The following is a 19,775-nucleotide window of genomic DNA, read 5'->3' as shown; positions in this document are numbered from 1 at the left end:
ATTGTGCAATGACGTCAGAACACACGCCCGACATCATCGCGTGTCTTTTTACACATTGGTGTGTTGGGCCCAACCCCGCACGCCAACTGAAAAATTCTGCCCAATGAGTCCAGCAGGGATTGGTAGGCAATCTTGCTTTCTCTAAAATACAAGAAATCTGTTGGGCTGTTGGCTTTCAGACAGCATTTGTATGGAAGAATTATCAAAAGGGGCATAGAAAAGAAAGGTGCCTTAATCCAGTAAAGTTGCCACTACTGAATAACAAGTTGGTAGACACTCAGGTGTTGACTGATTCATTTTGAATCATAGTGTCATAGCAAGCAAAGCAAATCTGATCTGATATATGACAGTCAAAAGAGACACACACATTAAAGACTTTCAACAAACAAATAATACTTCAGAATTGAAATTCAACACTGTGAAAATTGTTCTGGTTGCTTTGATCAGTGACATCAATTTTTCATTTAAGTTGGTTAAATAAAAGTGAAAAATTACATTAAAATGTTGAAGGGTTTATTAAATGACTTTAAACTGAATCAGAGTTCTATGCAAACACAGGTAAAGAAACACAAAAAAAGCTTTACACTGTTAAGAGCATTAATTAACTGTTTCATTAATGAGAATGAAGTGAAATAAATGATTGAGCAAGAAAGATGAGAATGTGCAAGTTTATTCTGTTAGTAGATAGTAGATTTTGTGAATCAGAACTCTTAAGAGTAATAGTGTCTCTGGGTCCCTGTTTCTGGTGATAAGATTTTACTCTATATGGGGAAAGAATAACTGAGAAAAATAATTTTGATAATTATATCATACATAAAATACACAGACAAACTTACCTCTATTAAGGAAACACTGACTGTACAAGGCAAAAGGTTTTGAAGAATTGCACTAGGCCATAAATGGAGAATGTAAGCATTATTATTTTCATCAGGATTGTCAGATGCCAGCGTGTCTTGCATTGCAATTATATTGATCATTAGCGAATCATCTTCATCACCTCCAGAAGACTGGCATTTGCGATGAAATACTATTTCAGTACTTGTGCTTACATGACCAAATGTGATTGCTTCACAGGGATCATACAGTTTCTTGTCTTTCATTATCAGCTGCAAACGAAGATCTGATCTGCAAAGGCATTCAAAAAACAATGTGTTAAAATGAAGTATTTGAAATTTCATGAAGTATAAATAAAAAGAAATAAAATAAAGTGCTGGAAGAGCTCAGCAGGTTTGGCAGCATCAATGGAGTGAGAAACAGAGAGTTAATGCTTTGGAAGTTCCAAAGAAAGTCATTATTGTATTCAAAACATTAATCCTGTTACTCGCTCCACAGATGCTGCCAGAACTGCTAAGCTTTTCCTGCACTTTCTGTTTTTGTTTCAGATCTCCAGCATCCTCAGTATTTGCTTTTATTATACAAATAACAAGTGCATCCTGCAATTTGACAGGGTATGATAACAGATATAAAATGAGTAAATTTACAAGAAAGCTTTTTCTGCTCTGCTTGAAAACTAAGATCATCAGCAGAAATCTGCATTTTTATAGCACCTTTAACATAGGCCTAAGCAGCCGGCGGGCGGGCTCGGCGGGAGCAGATGGCTGTGGAGCCGATCACCGTTCCCGATTGGCTCTGCGCTGCCATTTTACGCAGGCAGGCCAATTAAGGTCCACCTAGCGTAAGATTTGAGCAGTAGCGCTCAGTGCTACCTGTGTGGTCAGGGGGAGGAGAAGGGAGGATCTGCCTCTGGGAGATTGAAGGGCTTTTCAAATTATTTAAATACATTTTTAAACCATTTATTTAACATGGTCCCAAAAAATACGAAGGCCACTTGGACTTGCCTTAAGGTTGGATGGGCAGCGTCAACAATTACAATAATTACTTTGCTAATGGCCTTAATAGGCCATTTACACATTGGCAGGTGCGCAGCCTACTCCGGCGCGCACCCGCCATATGAAATATCATGGGACTGCACAATGACGTCGGGACGCACACCTAACGTCATCGCACATCATTTTATGCATTGGCGTGTCAGGCCCGCCCTCGCATACCGACTGAAAAATCCTGCCCATAGAAAACATCCCAAGACATTTGAGAGATGGAAGAAAGAAAAATGGGACCAAGCCAAAGATTGAGAAGTTGAGAGGGGAAACCAAAAGCTTAACTAAGGAAGTAGGATTTAAGCTGTGCCTTAAAGTGGTGAGGAAAGTAGAGATATAGATGAGTTCAGAGAGGAAATGCCAAAGTAGACTAAAGGCACAGGTGCAAAGGGACAAGGTGGTGCACAGAAGGCCACAGTCATGGGGAAAACAAGGGGAGGCTTGTAGTACTGAAGGTCACTTTGAAACTATAGAGGGATTGGAACACAAGGATGAAAATTTTAAATTGCAGGCATTCAATGACGAGGAGCCAATCCGGCTCAGTAAGGAAAGGGGTGCCAGGTGTATGGGATTGCCAATGGAATGGATATGCGAAGCAGGATTTTGGATGTGTTAAAGTTTATGGGAGGTGGAGAACAGCCAGCTGGAAAAGCAATAATCAAACGTGGATGTAGCAAAAACATGAATAAGATTTCAGTAACTGATGGACTGAGGTAGAGATGAAACTGATGGTTTAGGGAGGCGAATATAGATAGTCTTTATGATGGAGAAAATATGGGGTTGGAAGCTGAGCAAGCTTAGCTTGAGTTTGAAAATGACCTCTGTGGTGAACCAATTTGAGGGGCAGACAAGGATTTTCACAAATGGAGATGGGGTGTAAGGGGATGGCTTTGGTCTTCAGTGTTTAGCTAGAAGAAACTGGTTTATCCAAGGTTTCATCTCAGAGAACTACTCATACTATATACATGGAAGGAACAGGTCAAGAAAAGTGGTGAAAAGGGATAACTTTTGGTGTCTTCAGCTGACCCTTAATTGTGTGGGGGCAGGGGCAAGCAATTTTAATCCGCTAGGGCAGGTGGCAGAGGGGCAGGCTTTAATTCTTAAAAATCTGAAAGACGACCCATACCTGCTACGTGTGCGCCAACTGCCAGATTAACAGGCCGGATTTTGGGAGATGGAGCAGGTAAGTACCTTACTCTCTAGAAACAGGTAAATAATTTAAATGTGTTAGTTTGGCTGCGTAGCTCAGATTTCAGCAGCCATTTTGATTTAATAGCTGTAGGTCTGGGAAATCTGGGAGTTGAGGAGAGGCAAGAATGGCCAGATTCAGGAGGTTGAGTGTGTTTTAGAACACAGCTAATGGAACACAAGCAGGGGTTCTTTCCCTGATCCCCTCCACCAGCTAACTTGCCATGATAAGCGTATCTCCCAGAGATCTAACTCCCACATGGTAACCTCCAGGTTAATCTGGCAATCTCCAGGTTGACTTGGTATCTCTTCTCTTCCATCTCAGTGATTTCCAGGCTAGGCCTGGATCTCTTCCCTCAGCCCACGATCTCCAGGTTGGCCCACAATCTGTACCTCCTTCCCTCTCTTCCTGTCCCCTGCTGAGGCTACCAATGCTGTTCTCCCTGCTCAACAGCCAGTCAGGCCTTAATCTGGCTGGCTGCCAGCAGGAAACTGAGCAAAAAAAAAAATTCAAATGGAACCTGTCATAAAATTTGCAGGGCCTTCACATTCGCTGCGCTTCTAGGTTTACTGGTTGTTAAAGATCTTCCCTTTCTGCAAATATGAACATACAAATGTACGAATAAGGAGCAGGAGTAGGCCGTTCAATCCCTCGAGCCTGCTCCACCACTTAATAAGATCATAACTAATCTGATAGCAACCTGAAATCTGCATCCCACCTACACCCAATAACCTACCACCTCCTTGCTTACCAAGAATCTATTCACCTCTGCCTTAAAAATATTCAAAGACTCTGCTTCCACCACCTTTTCAGGCTAAAATGGGCGAGCCCTTATTTTTAAACACCGACTCCTAGTTCTAGATTTTTCCACAAGCGGAAACATCCACTCCACATCCAGCCTGTCAAGACCCCTCAGGATCTTATGTTTCAATCACGTCACCTCTTACTCTTCTAAACTCCAGCAGATAAGAGCCTAACCTGTCCAACCTTTCCTCATAAGACATTCCAGATATTAGTCTGGTAAACCTTCTCTAAATTGCTTCCAATGCATTAACATCCTTAAATAAGGTGACCAATACTGTACACAGTACTCCAAATGTGGTCTCATTGGTGCCCTGTACAACTGAAGCATAACCTCCCTACTTTTGTATTAAATCCCCTCACAATAAATGCTAACATTCTATTAGCTTTCCTAATTACTTGCTGTATCTGCATACTAGCCTTTTGTGATTCATGCACTAGGACACCCTGACCTCTCTGCACCTCATAGCTCTGTAATCTCTCACCATTTAGATAATATACTTCTTTTATTCTTCCTGCCAAAATGGACAATTTCACATTTTCCCACATTATACTCCATTTGCCAGGTCTTTGCCCACTCACTTAGTCTATCTATATCCTTTTGTAGCCTCCTTATGTCCTCTTCACAGCTTACTTTCCTACCTATCTTTGTGTCATCAGGAAATTTGGCAACCATCCCTTAAAGCCCTTCATCCAAACATAAATTTATATAAATTGTAAAAGGTTGAGGCCCCAGCACTGATCCCTGTGGCACACCACTCGTTACATCTTGCCAACCAGAAAAAGACCTATTTATGCCTAGTCTCTGCTTCCTGTTATTACCAGCCAATCTTCTATCCATGCCAATATGTTATCTCCTATACAGTGAGTTTTTATTTTCTCCGGTAGCCTTTGATGTGACACTTTATCAAATGCCTTCTGGAAACCGAAGTTTGGTAGCTCCACCGTTTTCCCTTTATCCATAGCACATTACTTCCATAAAGAATTCCAATAAGTTGGTTAAACACGATTTCCCTTTCACAAAGCCATGTTGACTCTGCCTGATGACCTTGAGCTTATCCAAGTGCCCTGCTATAAGTTCTTTAATAATAGCTTCTAATATTTTCCCTACGTCAGATATTAAGCTCTAGTGGACTGTAGTTTCCCGCTTCCTGTCTCCCTCTCTTTTTAAAGAATGGAGTTACATTTGCCACCTTCCAATCTAACAGGATGCTTCCTGAATCTAGGGAGTTTTGGAAAATTAAAACCAATGCATTAACTATCTCACTAGAGACGACTTCTTCTTGTTTTCCATTATCAATTCTCCAGACTTACTTTCTATAGGACCAGTACTCATCTTGTTAACTCAACTATTTATTAAAACTCTATCTGTTTTTATATTTCTAGCTAGCTTCCTCTCATACTCTTAATTTTTCCCTCCTTATTAGTCTTTTAGTCATTCTTTGCTGTTCCTTATATTCCATCCAATCTTCTGATTTGCCATCTGTCTTTGTACAATTATATGCTTTTTCTTTAGTTTGATACAATCTTTAACCTTACAAGTTAACCACGGATGGTGTGTCCATCCCTTGGACTACTTCTTACTCGTTGGAATGTATCCATTCTGTGCATTCAAAAATATCTCCCTAAATATTAGCCACTGCATCTCTATTGACCTATCCCTAAACCTAATTTGCCAATTCACTTTAGCCAGCTCAGTTTTCATGCCCTCATAATTGCCCTTATTTTTAAAAACTTAGTCTCGGACCCAACGCTCTCTCCCTTAAACTGAATGTATGGGGCAACCCCTAATTTTAAAACAGTGCCCCCTAGTTCTGGACTCTCACACCAGAGGACTCTGTCTCCTAAGGAAGAACTTTTCCCTCATTGGGCAGGCACGGTAGGCGGGCCTGGGAGCAGCTGCGAAACTGTCCGCTGCCTGTGATTGGGTTCAGACTGTGATTTCATGTTGGCTGGCATGTTGTGCGGTGGGAGTCTCAGCGCTGCCAGGGTGGGGACGGTAGGAGTGTGAGTGCTGAGGTGTGCACACGCGCGGGGAGCACACACTGACTGCTTCCTGAAGACAACAGAGCTAGGTCAGGGAGCTGATGGATTTTAGGACACAAAAATAAACTTTTAACATTTGAGATAAACATGTCCCTACATGAGATTGAGTCACATGAAGAGGGACATGGGAAAAAGGATGTTAAAATTTTTGAATTTTTTTTTAGTAAGTGCTGGAAACCTCATCCCACCCAGAGATGAAGTTTTGTTAAAAATGCAAAGGCCACCTGGCCTATTCGCCCACTCACTGAATGGTTGAGCAGGCAGCGACGCTCGCCCGACATCATCTTGCACTATTTCACTCCCATTTGGGTCAGGCGCACGCCCGCCTGCTGGGCGAAAAATTCTGCCCCTGGTTTTTGGGTGTAAGAGCATGTTAGGCATTATTCTCCAGTTTTGACCAACTGGTAGTCATAATTATTACTATGCTATAGCAACTTTTGCTTGCAGCAATTATTTTATTCCTGGTCATTGATTAACAAAAGCATAAACTACACTGCTGCATCATACCAAGGGGGAGAAGCACCCAGAAACATTGCAGGAGATATTTGTGTAGTGCTGGAAACCGCCTGAAAATATGGCTCAAGGCAAGGTAATATTTGGGCTTTGGATCTAATCTCCAATCTAAAATCCCTCATCCCTGGAACCACTCTGGTAAATCTTCTCTGCAACCTCTCAAGGGCCCTCACAGCTTTCCTAAAGTGTCATGACCCCAAATCTAGACACAACACTATAGTTGTAGACTAACCAGAGCTTTATAAAAGCTCAGCATAACTTCTCTACTTTGGAATTCCTTGACGTATGGGGCTGAAACATGGAGCTTGAGAAAAATGGAAACCAAAAACTAGGAAATTGTGAAATGTGATTCTGAAGAAATATAGAGCAAGTCAGTTGGAGAGAATACAAGAGCAATTAAGAACATACTGTTATACATATGAAGTAGGAGAAGTATGCCATTCAGCTCCTCAAGCCTGCTCTGCCATTCAGTAAGATCATGGCTGAACGGTTTGTGTTTTGAGTTCCACATTCCCATCCACTTCCGATAAGGTATGATTCCCTTGCCTAACAAGGATCTATCTCCCTCTGCCTTAAAAATATTCAAGGATCCTGCCTCCACCGCCTTCAAAGTCACACAACCCTCTGAAAACATTTTTCCTCATCTCTGTCCTATAAGGGCGACCCCTAATTTTAAAACAGTGCCCCCCTAGTTCTGGACTCAACCATCAGAGGAAACATCCTTCCCATGTCCACCTTGTCAAAACCATTCAGGATCTTATATACTTCAATCAAGTCACCCCTTGCTCTTCTAAACTCCAGTGGAAACAAGCCCAGTCTGTCTAACCTATCCTCATAAGGCAACCCGCTCATCCCAGGTATCAATCTAGTAAACCTCCTCTAGACTGCCTCCAATGCATTTACATCCTTCCTTAAATGAGACCAAAACTGCACACAGTATTTGAGGTGCGGTCTTCACCAGTGCTCTGCATAACTGAAACATATCACCCTTACTTTTATGTTCAATTCCTCTCGTAATAAAGGAAAGCATTCTATTCGCCTTCTTGATTACATGCTGTACCTACATACTAACTTTTTGTGGCTCATGCCCGAGAACACCTAGATCCCTCTGCATCTTGGAACTTTGCAGTCGTTCTCCATTTAAGTAATACTGTTTTTTTATTCTTCTTGCCAAACTGAACAACTTCACATTTTCCCACATTATACTCCATCCACCAGATTTTTGCCCACTCACTCAGTATATCTATATCCGTCTGCACAATATACTTTCCTACCTATCTTTGTGTCATCTGCAAAGTTAGCTACTATGCCTTCCCTCCCCTCATCTAAGTCATTGATGTAAATTGTAAAAAGTTGAGGCCCCAGCATAGGCCCTAATGGGACTCCACTCATCACATCCTGCCAATCAAAAACCTATTTATGCATACTCTGTTTTCTGCCAGCTAATCTTCTATTCAGGCTAATATGGTACCCCTTACACCATGAACTTTTATTTTCCAAAATAAACTTTGATGTGGCACTTTATCAAATGCTTTTTGGAAATCCAAGTACAGCACGTCTACAGGCTCCCCTCTATTCACTGCACATGTTACTCCTCAAAGAACTCTAATAAATTGGTTAAACATGATTCCCCCTTCGCAAAAACATGCTGACTCTTCCCAATTACCTTGAGCTTCCCTAAGTGCCCAGCTATAACCTCCTTAATGATCAACTCTAGCACCTTCCCCATGACCGACATCAAGCTAATTGGCCTGTTGTTTCCTGTTTTCTGCCTCTCTCCCTTCTTGAACAGAAGGGGTTATTTTTTGCTACTTTCCAGTCTGATGAAACCTGTCCAGAATCTGGGGAATTTTGAAAATTTAACACCAATGCATCCACTACCTCATCAGCCACCTCTTTTAAAGCCCTAAGATAAAGTCCATCTGGACCCAGAGACTTGTCAGCCTGCAGCTCCATCAGTTTGCTCAGCACTGCTTCCATAGTGATTGTAATTTCACCAAGTTCCTCTCTCCACTCCACCTCCTGATTTACACCTATTACTGGAATGTTTTCTGTATCCTTTATAGTGAACACACAAGCAAAATATTTGTTCATTTCATCCACTATTTCCTTATTTTTTGCTATTAATTCCCAACTCTCACTCTCTAGAGGACTAACACTTACTTTCCTACTCTTTTCCTGTTTAAATGCCCATAGAAACTCTTGCTATCCATTTTTACATTTCTAGCTAGCTTCCTCTCATCTTCTAATTTCGTTCTCCTGATTAACCTTTTCGTCATTCTCTGTTCTTTATATTGACTAATCATCTGACTTGCCACTCATCTTTAATAGTTATATACTTTTTTCTTAAGTTTGATGTTTTCCTTAACTTCTTTAGTTAACCATGGATGGTGGGTGCTCCCTTTAGAATTTTTCCTTATAGTAGGAATATACTTATTCTGAGTATTCTGAAATGTCCCCTTAAATGTCTGCCACTGCTTCTCTATTAATCTGTCCCCTAGCCTTGTATCCCAGTTCACTTCAGCTAGCTCAGCTTTCATGCCCACATAGTGTCCCTAATTTATGTTTAAAATACTAATCTTAGACCCACTCTTCTCCCTTTCAAACTGGATGTAAAATTCAATCATTTGTGGTCGCTGCTACCTAGAGGTGCCTTTACTCTGAGGTCATTAATCAATCCTGTCACATTACACAATACCAAAACTAATATAACTTGCTCTCCGGTTGATTCCAGAACGCGCTGCTCTAAGAAAATCTCTCGAAAGCATTTTATGAACTCTTCATCTGGGCATTTTTCTTTTATTATTCATTCACGGTATGTGGGCATCACTGGCTAGGCCAGCATTTATTGCCCATCCCTAGCTGCCCTTGAGAAGATGGTGGTCAGCTGCCTTCTTGAACCACAGTAGTCCATGTGGTGTAGGTATACCCACAGTGCTATTAGGAAGGGAGTTCCAGGATTTTGACCCAACGACAATGAAGGAACGGCGATATATTTCCATGTCAAAGAATCAAGACTAGATGTTACAAAGATAACAAAAAAACTAAAGGCTCTGTATCTGAATGCACATAGCATTCGTAACAAAGTAAACAAATTGATAGCGCACATTGAAGTAAATAAATAAGATCTGATAGCCATTACGGAGATCTGGCTGCCCGGGTGAGTGACTTGGAGGGGAACTTTCAGGTGGCAGTGTTCCCATCTATCTGTTGCCATTGTCCTTCTAGATGGCAGTGTTCGTGAGTTTGGAAGGTGCTGTCAAAGGAGCCTTGGTGAATTCCTGCAGTGCATCCTGTAGATGGTACACACTGCTGCTACTGTGCGTCGGTGCTGGAGGGAGCGAATGTTTGTGGATGTGGTGCCAATCAAGCGGGCTGTTTTGCCCTGGATGGTGTCAAGCTTCTCGAGTGTTGTGGGAGCTGCCCTCAACCAGGCAGGTGGGGACTATTCCTTCACACTCCTGACTTGTGTCTTGCAGATGGTGGACAGGCTTTGGAGAGTCAGGTGGTGAGTTACTTGGGCATAATTCCTAGCCTCTGAACGGCTCTTGTAGCCACACAATTTATATGGCTAGTCCAGTTCAGTTTCTGGTCAATAGTAACCCGCAGGATGTTGACAGTGGGGGATTCAGTGATGGTAATGCCTTTGAGCATCAGGGGGCGATGGTTGGATTCTCTCCTGTTGGAGATGGTCATTGCCTGACACTTGTGTGACACAGATGTTACTCGTCACTTGTCAGCCCAAGCCTGGATATTATCCAGGTCATCCTGGCTGCTACTGCCAATCTGATTTTTACAGTTTATATATAGATTAAAGTCACCCATGATTATAGCCTTTATCACAAGCACCCAATATTTCTTCTTGTATACTTTGTCCTACATTGTGGTTACTGTTAGGGGACCTGTAGACCATTCCCACTAGTTCTTTCCCCTACTATTCCTCATCGCCACCCAAACTGATTCTACATCCTGATCTCCTAAACCAAGGTCATCCCTAACTATTGCACAAATGCCATCCTTGATTAACAGTACTACCCCTCCAACTTTACCTAGCTTCCTATTCTTATTGAAGTTCATCTACCCCTCAATATTCAGGACCCAATCCTCATCATCTTGCAGCCAGTTCTCTGTAATGACTATCAGATCTTATTTATTTACTTCAAGGTGCGCTATCAATTTGTTTACTTTGTTATGAATGCTACGTGCATTCAGATACAGAGCCTTAAGTTTAGTTTTTTGTTATCTTTGTAACATCTAGTCTTGATTCTTTGTGCATTCTTAAGTTCTTTCTCTCTGTCTCTTGCTGCTATTCTCTGACCCTCAGTTCCCATATTACTATTTTCCTGTCTTATCTTGTCTCTACTTTTTAATATAACACACCTTTCCACATTTGATCCCTTCTCCCACTATTTATTTTAAAACACTCTCTACTTCCTTAGTTATGTGGTTCACAAGAACATTGGTCCCAGCCCGGTTCACGTGTAGATCGTACCAAGGGTACTCTGCCTAATTTCCTCGGTACTGGTGCCAGTGACCCACAAACCAGAACGCAATCTCCCACATCAGTTTTTGAGCCACGTGTTCATCTCTCTTACTTTATATACCCTATGCTAATTTGCACGCAGCCTGGATAATAATCCAGAGATTATAACCTTTGAGGTTCCGCTTTTCAATTTATTGCCTAGCTCTTCATACCCTTTACGCAGAAACTATTTCCTAGTTCTACCTATGTCATTGGTACCTACTTGGAGCATGACAACCGGATCCTCCCCCTCCCACTGCAAAATCCTCTCCAGCCCTGAGCAGATGTACCAAACCCTGACACTAGACAGGCAACACAGTCTTCTGGACTCTCGCTCTTTGCTACAGAGAACAGTGTCAATCCCCCTTACTATATTGTCCCCTACTACCACTACATTCCATTTTGCTCCCCCACTTGAAAGGGTTCCTGTACCACGGTGCCATGTTCAGTGTGCTCATCCCCCATCCTGTAACCACTGTTCTCATCCAAACAAGCTGACAGAACCTCAAACCTATTGGACAATTGCAGAGGCGCACACTCCTGCCCTCTGGGTCCCCTTACCTGCCACACTCGCAGTCACACCCTCCTGCCCCTGACCTCTGACCAAATCAGAAGACCCTATCCTAAGTGGTGGGACTACCTCCTGGTGCAAAGCATCCAGGTAACTTCCATCTCCCTGATGTGTTGCAGATTCTGCAACTCAATGACTCTGAGCCAAGCTGTAAACATTTACAGATGTGTTTGCCCTGGATCACAATGTTATCCAGTAGGTCCCACATGCTGAAGCCTTGACACATCACCTGTTCTGCTATTTTTAATGTGTTTTAAATAATTACTTAATTAAATTAATCACTTACTTATGTTAGTGTTTGACATATTTTATGAGCTTTACCACCAATTTCTGTACTATTTTAAACCTTATGGAAACAACAGAACTTACCCACTTACTAGATACTAGAATCAATTCCTAAGGGGTGAGAAAGATAGAAAAAGGAAACAAACACCTCCTCCCCCCTCTTCCCCAAACTCCAAGTCTTCATTCAGTTAGCTCAGCTGCTCTCCGTTTTCAGGATGGTGGAGGAGAAAAGATTGTTAGTGAATATCATCAAGAAAAGGCATGGCTGAATTGGGTTGTCCAGATTCTAAAAAATGAGAACCTGCTGAAGGAAGTTGACTGAAGGAAGATTCAAGGGATGTAATCCAAGAGGGAGAAAGAGAATGATGATGCGAGCCAACTTGAAATTGAAAATGGCTGCCAAAAGCAAGAGAAAAATGCAAGTCTGTGAGGTGTGAAGAATTGAGCTGCCCTTACACCTCTAATTATAAAGCCCAAGATCTGATATACTTTGCTATCTACTAATCTATGCACAACGAACCCCATGTCCCTGCATACTTTATAGAACTGTGCCATTAAATCTATATTGCATCCCTACCCCTTCTACCAAAATGAATCACCCCAAACTTCTCTGCCGTAAATTCATTTGCCACTTTTCTGTCCATTTTGCTATCTATCCATGTCCCGCCAATGTGAACGGAAATTTCAATGGCTCACCGGTCCCGCCGCAGGCGAATTAGAAAATTCCAGCCAATATTTCCAACTTGGATTGGCCGATATAAAAACCATTAACTGATTTTTTTTAAGCCATGCTGGTGTCCAATCTAGTCACATATCCAAACACTTGGTTATTTGTATTAAAAATGACTAAATATTTTGCTTTATGAAGCAGTATAGATTGTCCTGTTGCTGTCAATTGAAATAATCCTCACTGTTTGCCACATGTCCAATTTGTTACCATTGGCAAATTTTGAAATCTTACACTTCATTTCAATATCAAAGTAATTTATAGATATCAACAAAGCATTAATTCCACCACTCACCCTTGTGCAAGAGCAGTGTCTATCCATCCTCCAGTCTGAAAAACCACCATCTACCATGACTTTTTGTTTTAAGCCAAGAAATAATAGTTGTACCATTTTACTCCTGGGTATATGCTATAGGCCACCAACTAGTGAGAAAAACATAGAGGAGCAAATTTGCAGAGAAATTACCAAGGACGGAATCATCTCAGATTTGATCTAAGTGCAGTAGTTGGCGAGAAAAAGGACGGTTTACCTGCTGGCCACAATGGCAGGTTTTTGCGCCATATTGTCCTAATCCCACCTCATTAATCATGCATTCCAGGGAAATGCACTGTTGTGCTGGTGGTGGCCTCTGATTCGCCCACCACGTCATCACCTCGCCGCTTCCTCACGTTAGGCGCCACATTTAAAGTTCAGCTGCTCGCACACTTCTTAATGCTTCCAGCCCAGGACTGCTGCACAGAAGACATGGCCTAAAAGGCAAGAAGACTGCAGCCTTCAATGACACATCCCTGGGGTGCCTTCTAGCCCTGCTTTGGCCGCGGAAGGCCCATCAGTGTCACCACTCCAGCTTGGGAGGTGGTGGCAGAGGTGGTCAGTGCCAATGCTGCACAGAAGAGGTTTGCCATCCAGTGCAGAAAGTAGATGGTTGATCTCATCCGTGCCACCAGGGTAAGGCAACCATTTTATCACCGTAAACTCTCTCACTCACAAGCCCATCACACATTCACTGGCACCTCACTCACTGCCAGCTTAAGGAACATCACCACCCACTCTCACTGTCTCACACACACCCTCATATCTCCATCTGTCCTCATCTCCTCTGGGTCTGCCTCTTCAGTCCTCACCCTCGTGGCCACTTGCACAGGTCAACATGTGTCCCAGCATACAACCTGGAATACCCTCCCTTTCCTAGTAATGCCCTAGAACTGCAGTCTCTTCCCTTGCCAGAGGCCACTTCTCCCTCTTCCCCAAGCAAGCCCTAGCCCCACAGTCATTGAAAAGCCAGCCCCACCTTACAGCAGGTCTTCAAAGTAGAGGCATGCCTGTGAGCCCCCCTAAAAAAGTGATGCGGTGCTGCCTGCAAAGCCTGGTGCTGATGACTGCAAGTGTTGCCCGAAGCAAGGTAGACAAACATGCCTCAAAGTCGCGAGTGACGTGCAGCTCACCAGGTGCACGTCGTTTATGTTCAGTTGTGGAACAGTTGGCATGATTCCCAGATGATCCAGCATGGTGGGGGTTGGGGGTGGGGAATGATTCCAACGAACAGGGCTTATAATAATATGCAGATGTATTAAAATTAAGTTCCTGATGTCCGGCAGTGGGAGAGGTGGCCCACAATTGATAGGCAGAGCAGGCGATTGCAAACTGGTTTTACATCATTATGAAACCGATTTTTGGCCTTGCAGCCATATTGTCCACTCACACCCGCCATGACTCCTGATGCCACTGGGAATGGAAAATTCTGCCCCAAGAGGTGCAAAAGCTGTAAGATGGAGTCTTTAATTATCCTAATAAAAACTGGGATAGTAATATCATAAAGGGCAGAGAGGGGGAAGTGATAGGGTCCAGGAGAACATTCTTGATCAGCACCTTTCCAGCCCATCAAGGAAGTCTTCTACAGAAATTTAAAGAGTAAAAGAGTAATAAGAGGAGGGGGTTGATTAGGGACCAAAAATTAGGCCTATGCATGGAGGCAGAGGACAGGACTAATGGACTAAATGAGTACTTTGTTTCAGTCTTTACCAAGGAAGAAGATAGGTAGTTGAGATACTAGATGGGCTAAAGGTTGATAATGAGGTGCTAGAAATGCTGGCTGTACTTAAAGTTGATTAAGTCACCAGGACTAGAGAGGACATATTCCATGGTACGCAGGTAAACAAGGATAGAAATTGTGAAGGTACTGTCCATAATTGTCCAATCCTCCTTAAATACAGGGTTGGTGTCAGAGGACTGCAAAATTGAAAATGTTACACATTTATTCAAAAATTCAGCAATTACAGGCCAGTCATGAAATAAAAGAAACAGGGCAAGATGGATACCAAGTTAGCCAACCGGAACCGACAACAGTAGCGAACAATAGTTTTTCAGACTGGAGTCTGGAATAGATTAGGGCTCCCCAGAGATCAGTAATAGACCCACTGCTTTTCTCGATATATTAATAACCTAGATTTGAGTTTTGCAGATGACATAAAAGTGGAAACATTGCAAACTGTGACAAGAATAGAGATAGACTTCAAGAGGACAAAGACAAGCTGGTTGTGTCAGCAGAAACCTGCCTGCATTAAATTTCATCTGCCAAGTGTGAAGTGATCAATGAATGGCAATATAAAATAACGGGTGCCATCCAAAGGGCGCTATAGAAACAGACACTTGGGGTATATGCCCATGAATAATTGAAGGTGGCAAAGCAAGCTGTGAAAGTGGTTAAAAGGCATACAGGATCATGGGAATTATAAGTAGAAGTATAAACTGGATTTTTATCCTTGAGGCTGGTAGAGGAGTTAGGAACATTCCTGGCTTGGCCCGCTTGCCTTGGGAGAAAGTGCCCACAAGGCAGGATCTACATTGTTGGCAGTCGGGTGCAGGATGAAGTCAGGCCAGCCAACCCAGTGAGTGCAGAGGCAGCCACGGGGACTGTCAGGTGCAGAGATGGGTTGTTTAAAAAGACAGCCTTAGTGCTATGGGACCTTATCCCAGTTAAAAAAAAACACAAACTCCCTGCAGCCCTCGCCCTCCAAACAATCCCTATCACTTCCCATGCCCCTTCCATGCCACCTCATTTCCCCCTATGTCCCCTCATGCCCCCTACGCCATGCTCTACTCTTGCACCCACCTCCTCAGGTCCCTCATGCCACCTATGCCAAGCTATGGCACTTCCATACCTATTGAACCACTGTATACTTTCTAGAACGAATGAACCCCATAGTGTATAGTGGGATGTGACAGGATATTGATATAAGGTGAATAGCAAAAGAACCAATGGTGACATGAAGAAAAATGTTTTTGCACAGTGAGTGGTTAGGATCTGGAATGCACTGCTCAAGAATGTGGGAAGGGAAGATTCAATTGTGGTTTTCAAAAAGCAATTGGATAAGCACCTGAAGAGAAAACCTTTTCATGGCCACAGGGAAAGGGCTGGGGATTGGGACTAGTTGATTTGTTCTTGCAGAGAGCTGGCACAAACATGGCTAATTTAGTAGCCTCTTGCTGTGAAGGGTTTTGATCTAAGCCGACAGCAGGGAAGCAAGAGGCATGCTTACACCACCAGCAGCCTGCAAATCAGAGAAGACTCTGGGATGAGGGATAAATGAATGTGAGGAGGAGGATTAGGTACAAGGATACCACGATCTTCATGGCCACTGCAAATATGGCAACCGTTGTCTCTTTCAAGGGCAAGGATAAGCAGCTATATCTGGCCACACCAATTAGGGGATTTCTGCCTCCAGTTTTGTGCCATCTTTTTCTACAAGGGAACAACAGTATATCAAGTGAGCATGGTGCAATGTTTGCTGATGTTTTCATACTTAAATGGCTGTCAGTGTGGGTGTGAGGCTTTCAGCACTGCTTAGTGTGTGAGGGTGATATGAAGTTATAAATGTTGGCTAAGAGTCATGGTTGATAGAGATTTTTGGTAGGTTGATAGAGATTTTTGGTAGGTGAGTGATAGCAATGTGGTGTATGGAATACTCTGAGACTAATGGGACAGTTGGTGGGATATAGCTCTTAAGATGCATTTGCTGACCTTGACCACTCATGTGAGTTAACTGAATGTTATTGTGCACTTCATTTATGTCCTTGGGAGTAGACTCTTGACATTGGCCACCTCAGGTATCTGATCCCACTGCCTTTGCAAATTTTGGCTGGAGGGCCTCCTGGTCCCAAGGATAGTTGACATTTCTCCTCCTCTCCACCTCCTGCACCAAGACCTCTGTGCAACATCGCAAAGTCTTGGAGCTCATTCACTACCCTTTTATGTCACTGAGTTGATTTTTATGGGAGACTGTGGTCCCTGCCCCTTTGCCTAAAAAGCCAGAGGGAGAGCCCAACCACAACTCCGAAGGCTGCTTTACAGCAACTTAACACTAGGAGTAGCATTAATTGTTTTAAGGTGAGACTTGTGCCCTTATCATTCGAGGGAGTCGTTTCTTGGGGAGCTACCAGCCAATTGGATGGTCAGCAGTTCTGTAATCCCAGCAGTGCCAGTTGGGAGCGGTGGCCACTGTTGGGGCTACAGGCAGACCCAATGCACCAAAGAGCCCTGGCAAGTCTGGGGTTGAAGGTCTTGTTGGGGGAGGTGAAGGACTGGATTCAAGAGACCAGATGAGAGGGGTAAAAGGGCGTGGGGGGGGTGGAAGTTGGAGGTCCAGATGACCTTAAGAAGGGCACCTCCGATGGGCCCAGGGGACCCAGAAAGGTTGTCCCCTCCACCTCCCCGTCTTGCATGACGCCAGATTGCTTCAAAAACAATTGTGGGGGAGCGTAAAATCCAGCCCATTGGTCTTTCCCGCATCAAAATGACTTCTAACACATGCTCTAGCCAAAACATAATCACACTGTGCAGAAGAGGTCCTTTGGGCCATCGAGTCTGCACTCGTATTTGAGATGCAGGCTGATGGAGGCAAGTTCTAACCAAATGGTCTGAACTGAAACGCTAACTCTGTTTTTTCTCTACAGATGCTGCCTGACCTGCTGACCTTTTCCCCAGTATTTTCTGTTGATATTTCAGATTTACAGCATCCGCAGTATTTTACTTTTGATTTTAAGTATTGCAGGCTAGCATAAATTTGTGCTATCCTCTCACAATCTTGCACCCCTATTTATGTGTGCAGTCAGTGTGCTTAGCTCTAGCTGGGTACAACGATCATTAAATTAGTAGGCATCATGAAGTTTCTGTGCCACCTGGATCAGAAACATGGGGTGCAGAGTAACCCTGCATCGCGATTCCCCTGTTGGTTTTCAGGCCTTGCCCAATTCTATGGCCCCAGTGTTGTTTGCATTTTATCTTCCTAATTTCCTTCCTTATCTTCTCCTGCAGTTGTTGATATCTTTCTAGAGTTAGCCTCACAGGAACCTGCCATCTTTTGATGCCTCAGCAAAACGGTGATTCAAGTAAGCCTTTACAATGGTGCCAGCAGTCCATTTTCTGACTTCAGCATTACAGCTGAACATGATCCTATCCTTGCCCAATGCCCACACAAAAATGCTGCCAAATACATGGATTGGGATTTGAAGGTTGAACCAAAGAAAATTCTGTCCCCTCTAATTTTGGGTCTTAAGGTCAATTTAAGCACTGTTCCTGTGGCCACAGTTCCACCAGAGGAAGGGATCTCTTTTTAAAATTTGATTTCATGCAAATTTACTCAGTGAAGGGACACCAATGTCATGTGAAGCTGCTAATACTGCTAAACAGTGATTTATTTACTGTTTAACATATTAGAGTGAACAGGATATATATTGGTAACAATTGACTTATAAAAAACAATTACACCACTTTTATACTTACATGGTGTCACTTAAGCACATAATCTCAACTGATGCTCCAATGCAGTACCAAGCGAGTGCTGCACTGTCAGAAGTGTTTTTTGGAAGCAATGTTAAGCCATCTGGGCATGAAACCTCTCAGTTGGGCATAAAGTTCTTCCAGCACTATACAAAGGAGGGCAGGGGACCTCTTCTGGCATCCTGGCCAACAGGTAGTCCTCAACCAACACTAAAACAGCTGGCCTGGTTATTTATTTGTTTATTGTTCATTACTGTTTCTGGGACCTTTCTGTGTACAAATTGGTGATCCTGTTTCCTACATTACAATAGTGGCTATACTTTAGGAGCACTTAATTGGCTGTGAAGCACTTGGAATTACCCTAAGTCATGATAGATGCTTATATAAATACAAATTCCTTCTTTTGGTTTGGAAAGTAATATACTGGTTGTGAGGTTGATAACTAAAAAACAGAATTATGATTCATAGTGAGGTCTAGTAATTTGCTTAAAAATTTCCTGAAATGCTACATGTAAGTCATCCAAGGCTCTAAATCAAATTAATAAATCCTCAATTCTAAAACCCTTCATTTTAGAATTCTTATTCTTGTGTTCAAACCCTTCCATGGTTTCACCCCCCACCCCCCATCTCTAAAATGTCCTCCAGCCCTCCAATTCTCCAAGATCTCCGCACTCCCCAAATGTGCCTCTTGCGAATGTTCAATTTTCACTGTTCCACTATTGGAGAATGTGCTTTCAGCTGCCAAGGGCTAAGTTCTGGGATTCCCTCAAATCTCTCTGCATCTCTACTGCTCTCTCTCTTCCTTTCAGATGCTCTTTAAAACCTAACTTTTTGGCTAAACGTTTGGTTACGTCTCAAAATCTTTTGCTGACGCAGTGTCATATTTTGTCTGACAACACAAAATGAAGTGCCTTTGGATGTTTTATTACTTTAAAATTATTTATACAAACGCAAGGAGGAAAATAAGGAAATATGCTGAATGTTGGGAATTTCTTTTGGTTATGCAATGCCATTTGTGTGCCATTTTAAGCTGCTTAAACTGAAAAGATTTAACACAGTTAAAACAGCATCTGAAAGCATTTTACATAAATACCTAACCATATGTCACCGAAAGAAATTAAACTGACAGTTTGGTCACTTTCTGAAGGAAAAAGTCCATTAACCTGATCTAAAGGAGGGTCCTAACTGAAGCATTTTTTCACAAATAATAAAAGGAAATGTCAGAAATGCACAGCAAATCTGTTAGCATTGAAAGGAAAAGGAGGCAGGTAAGAGTTGTGTGAAGCCCTTTTATTAGAACCAATCCCCTCCCCCTCCAATAAAAGCCCGAGAGGTTATAGCTATCAGAAAAGATTGAATAGATAGGGGGGTTCTTTTCTCTAGATATAGGGGGGGGGGGGGGGGGGGGGGGGGGGGGGGGGGGGGGGCGGTGGAGAGGACTAATAGAGGTCATTAAACTTATGA

General features: G+C 42.8%; 1 protein-coding gene across 7 annotated transcripts in view; it reads right to left on the bottom strand.

The window, feature by feature from the left end:
• The window catches only part of vps13a (vacuolar protein sorting 13 homolog A), a 524,014-nt gene that overhangs the window by 161,147 nt on the left and 343,092 nt on the right, over nt 1–19,775 (bottom strand). For all 7 annotated transcript variants that reach the window (XM_041186720.1, XM_041186723.1, XM_041186721.1 and 4 more), the window contains exon 47: nt 837–1,125. In XM_041186720.1, coding sequence (XP_041042654.1) covers nt 837–1,125 — 289 coding nt within the window. The remainder of the gene's footprint in view (nt 1–836; nt 1,126–19,775) is intronic.

Source organism: Carcharodon carcharias, chromosome 4 (assembly GCF_017639515.1).
Source record: "Carcharodon carcharias isolate sCarCar2 chromosome 4, sCarCar2.pri, whole genome shotgun sequence".
Lineage (NCBI taxonomy): Eukaryota > Metazoa > Chordata > Chondrichthyes > Lamniformes > Lamnidae > Carcharodon > Carcharodon carcharias.
This window is presented reverse-complemented; position numbering and strand designations above follow the sequence as displayed.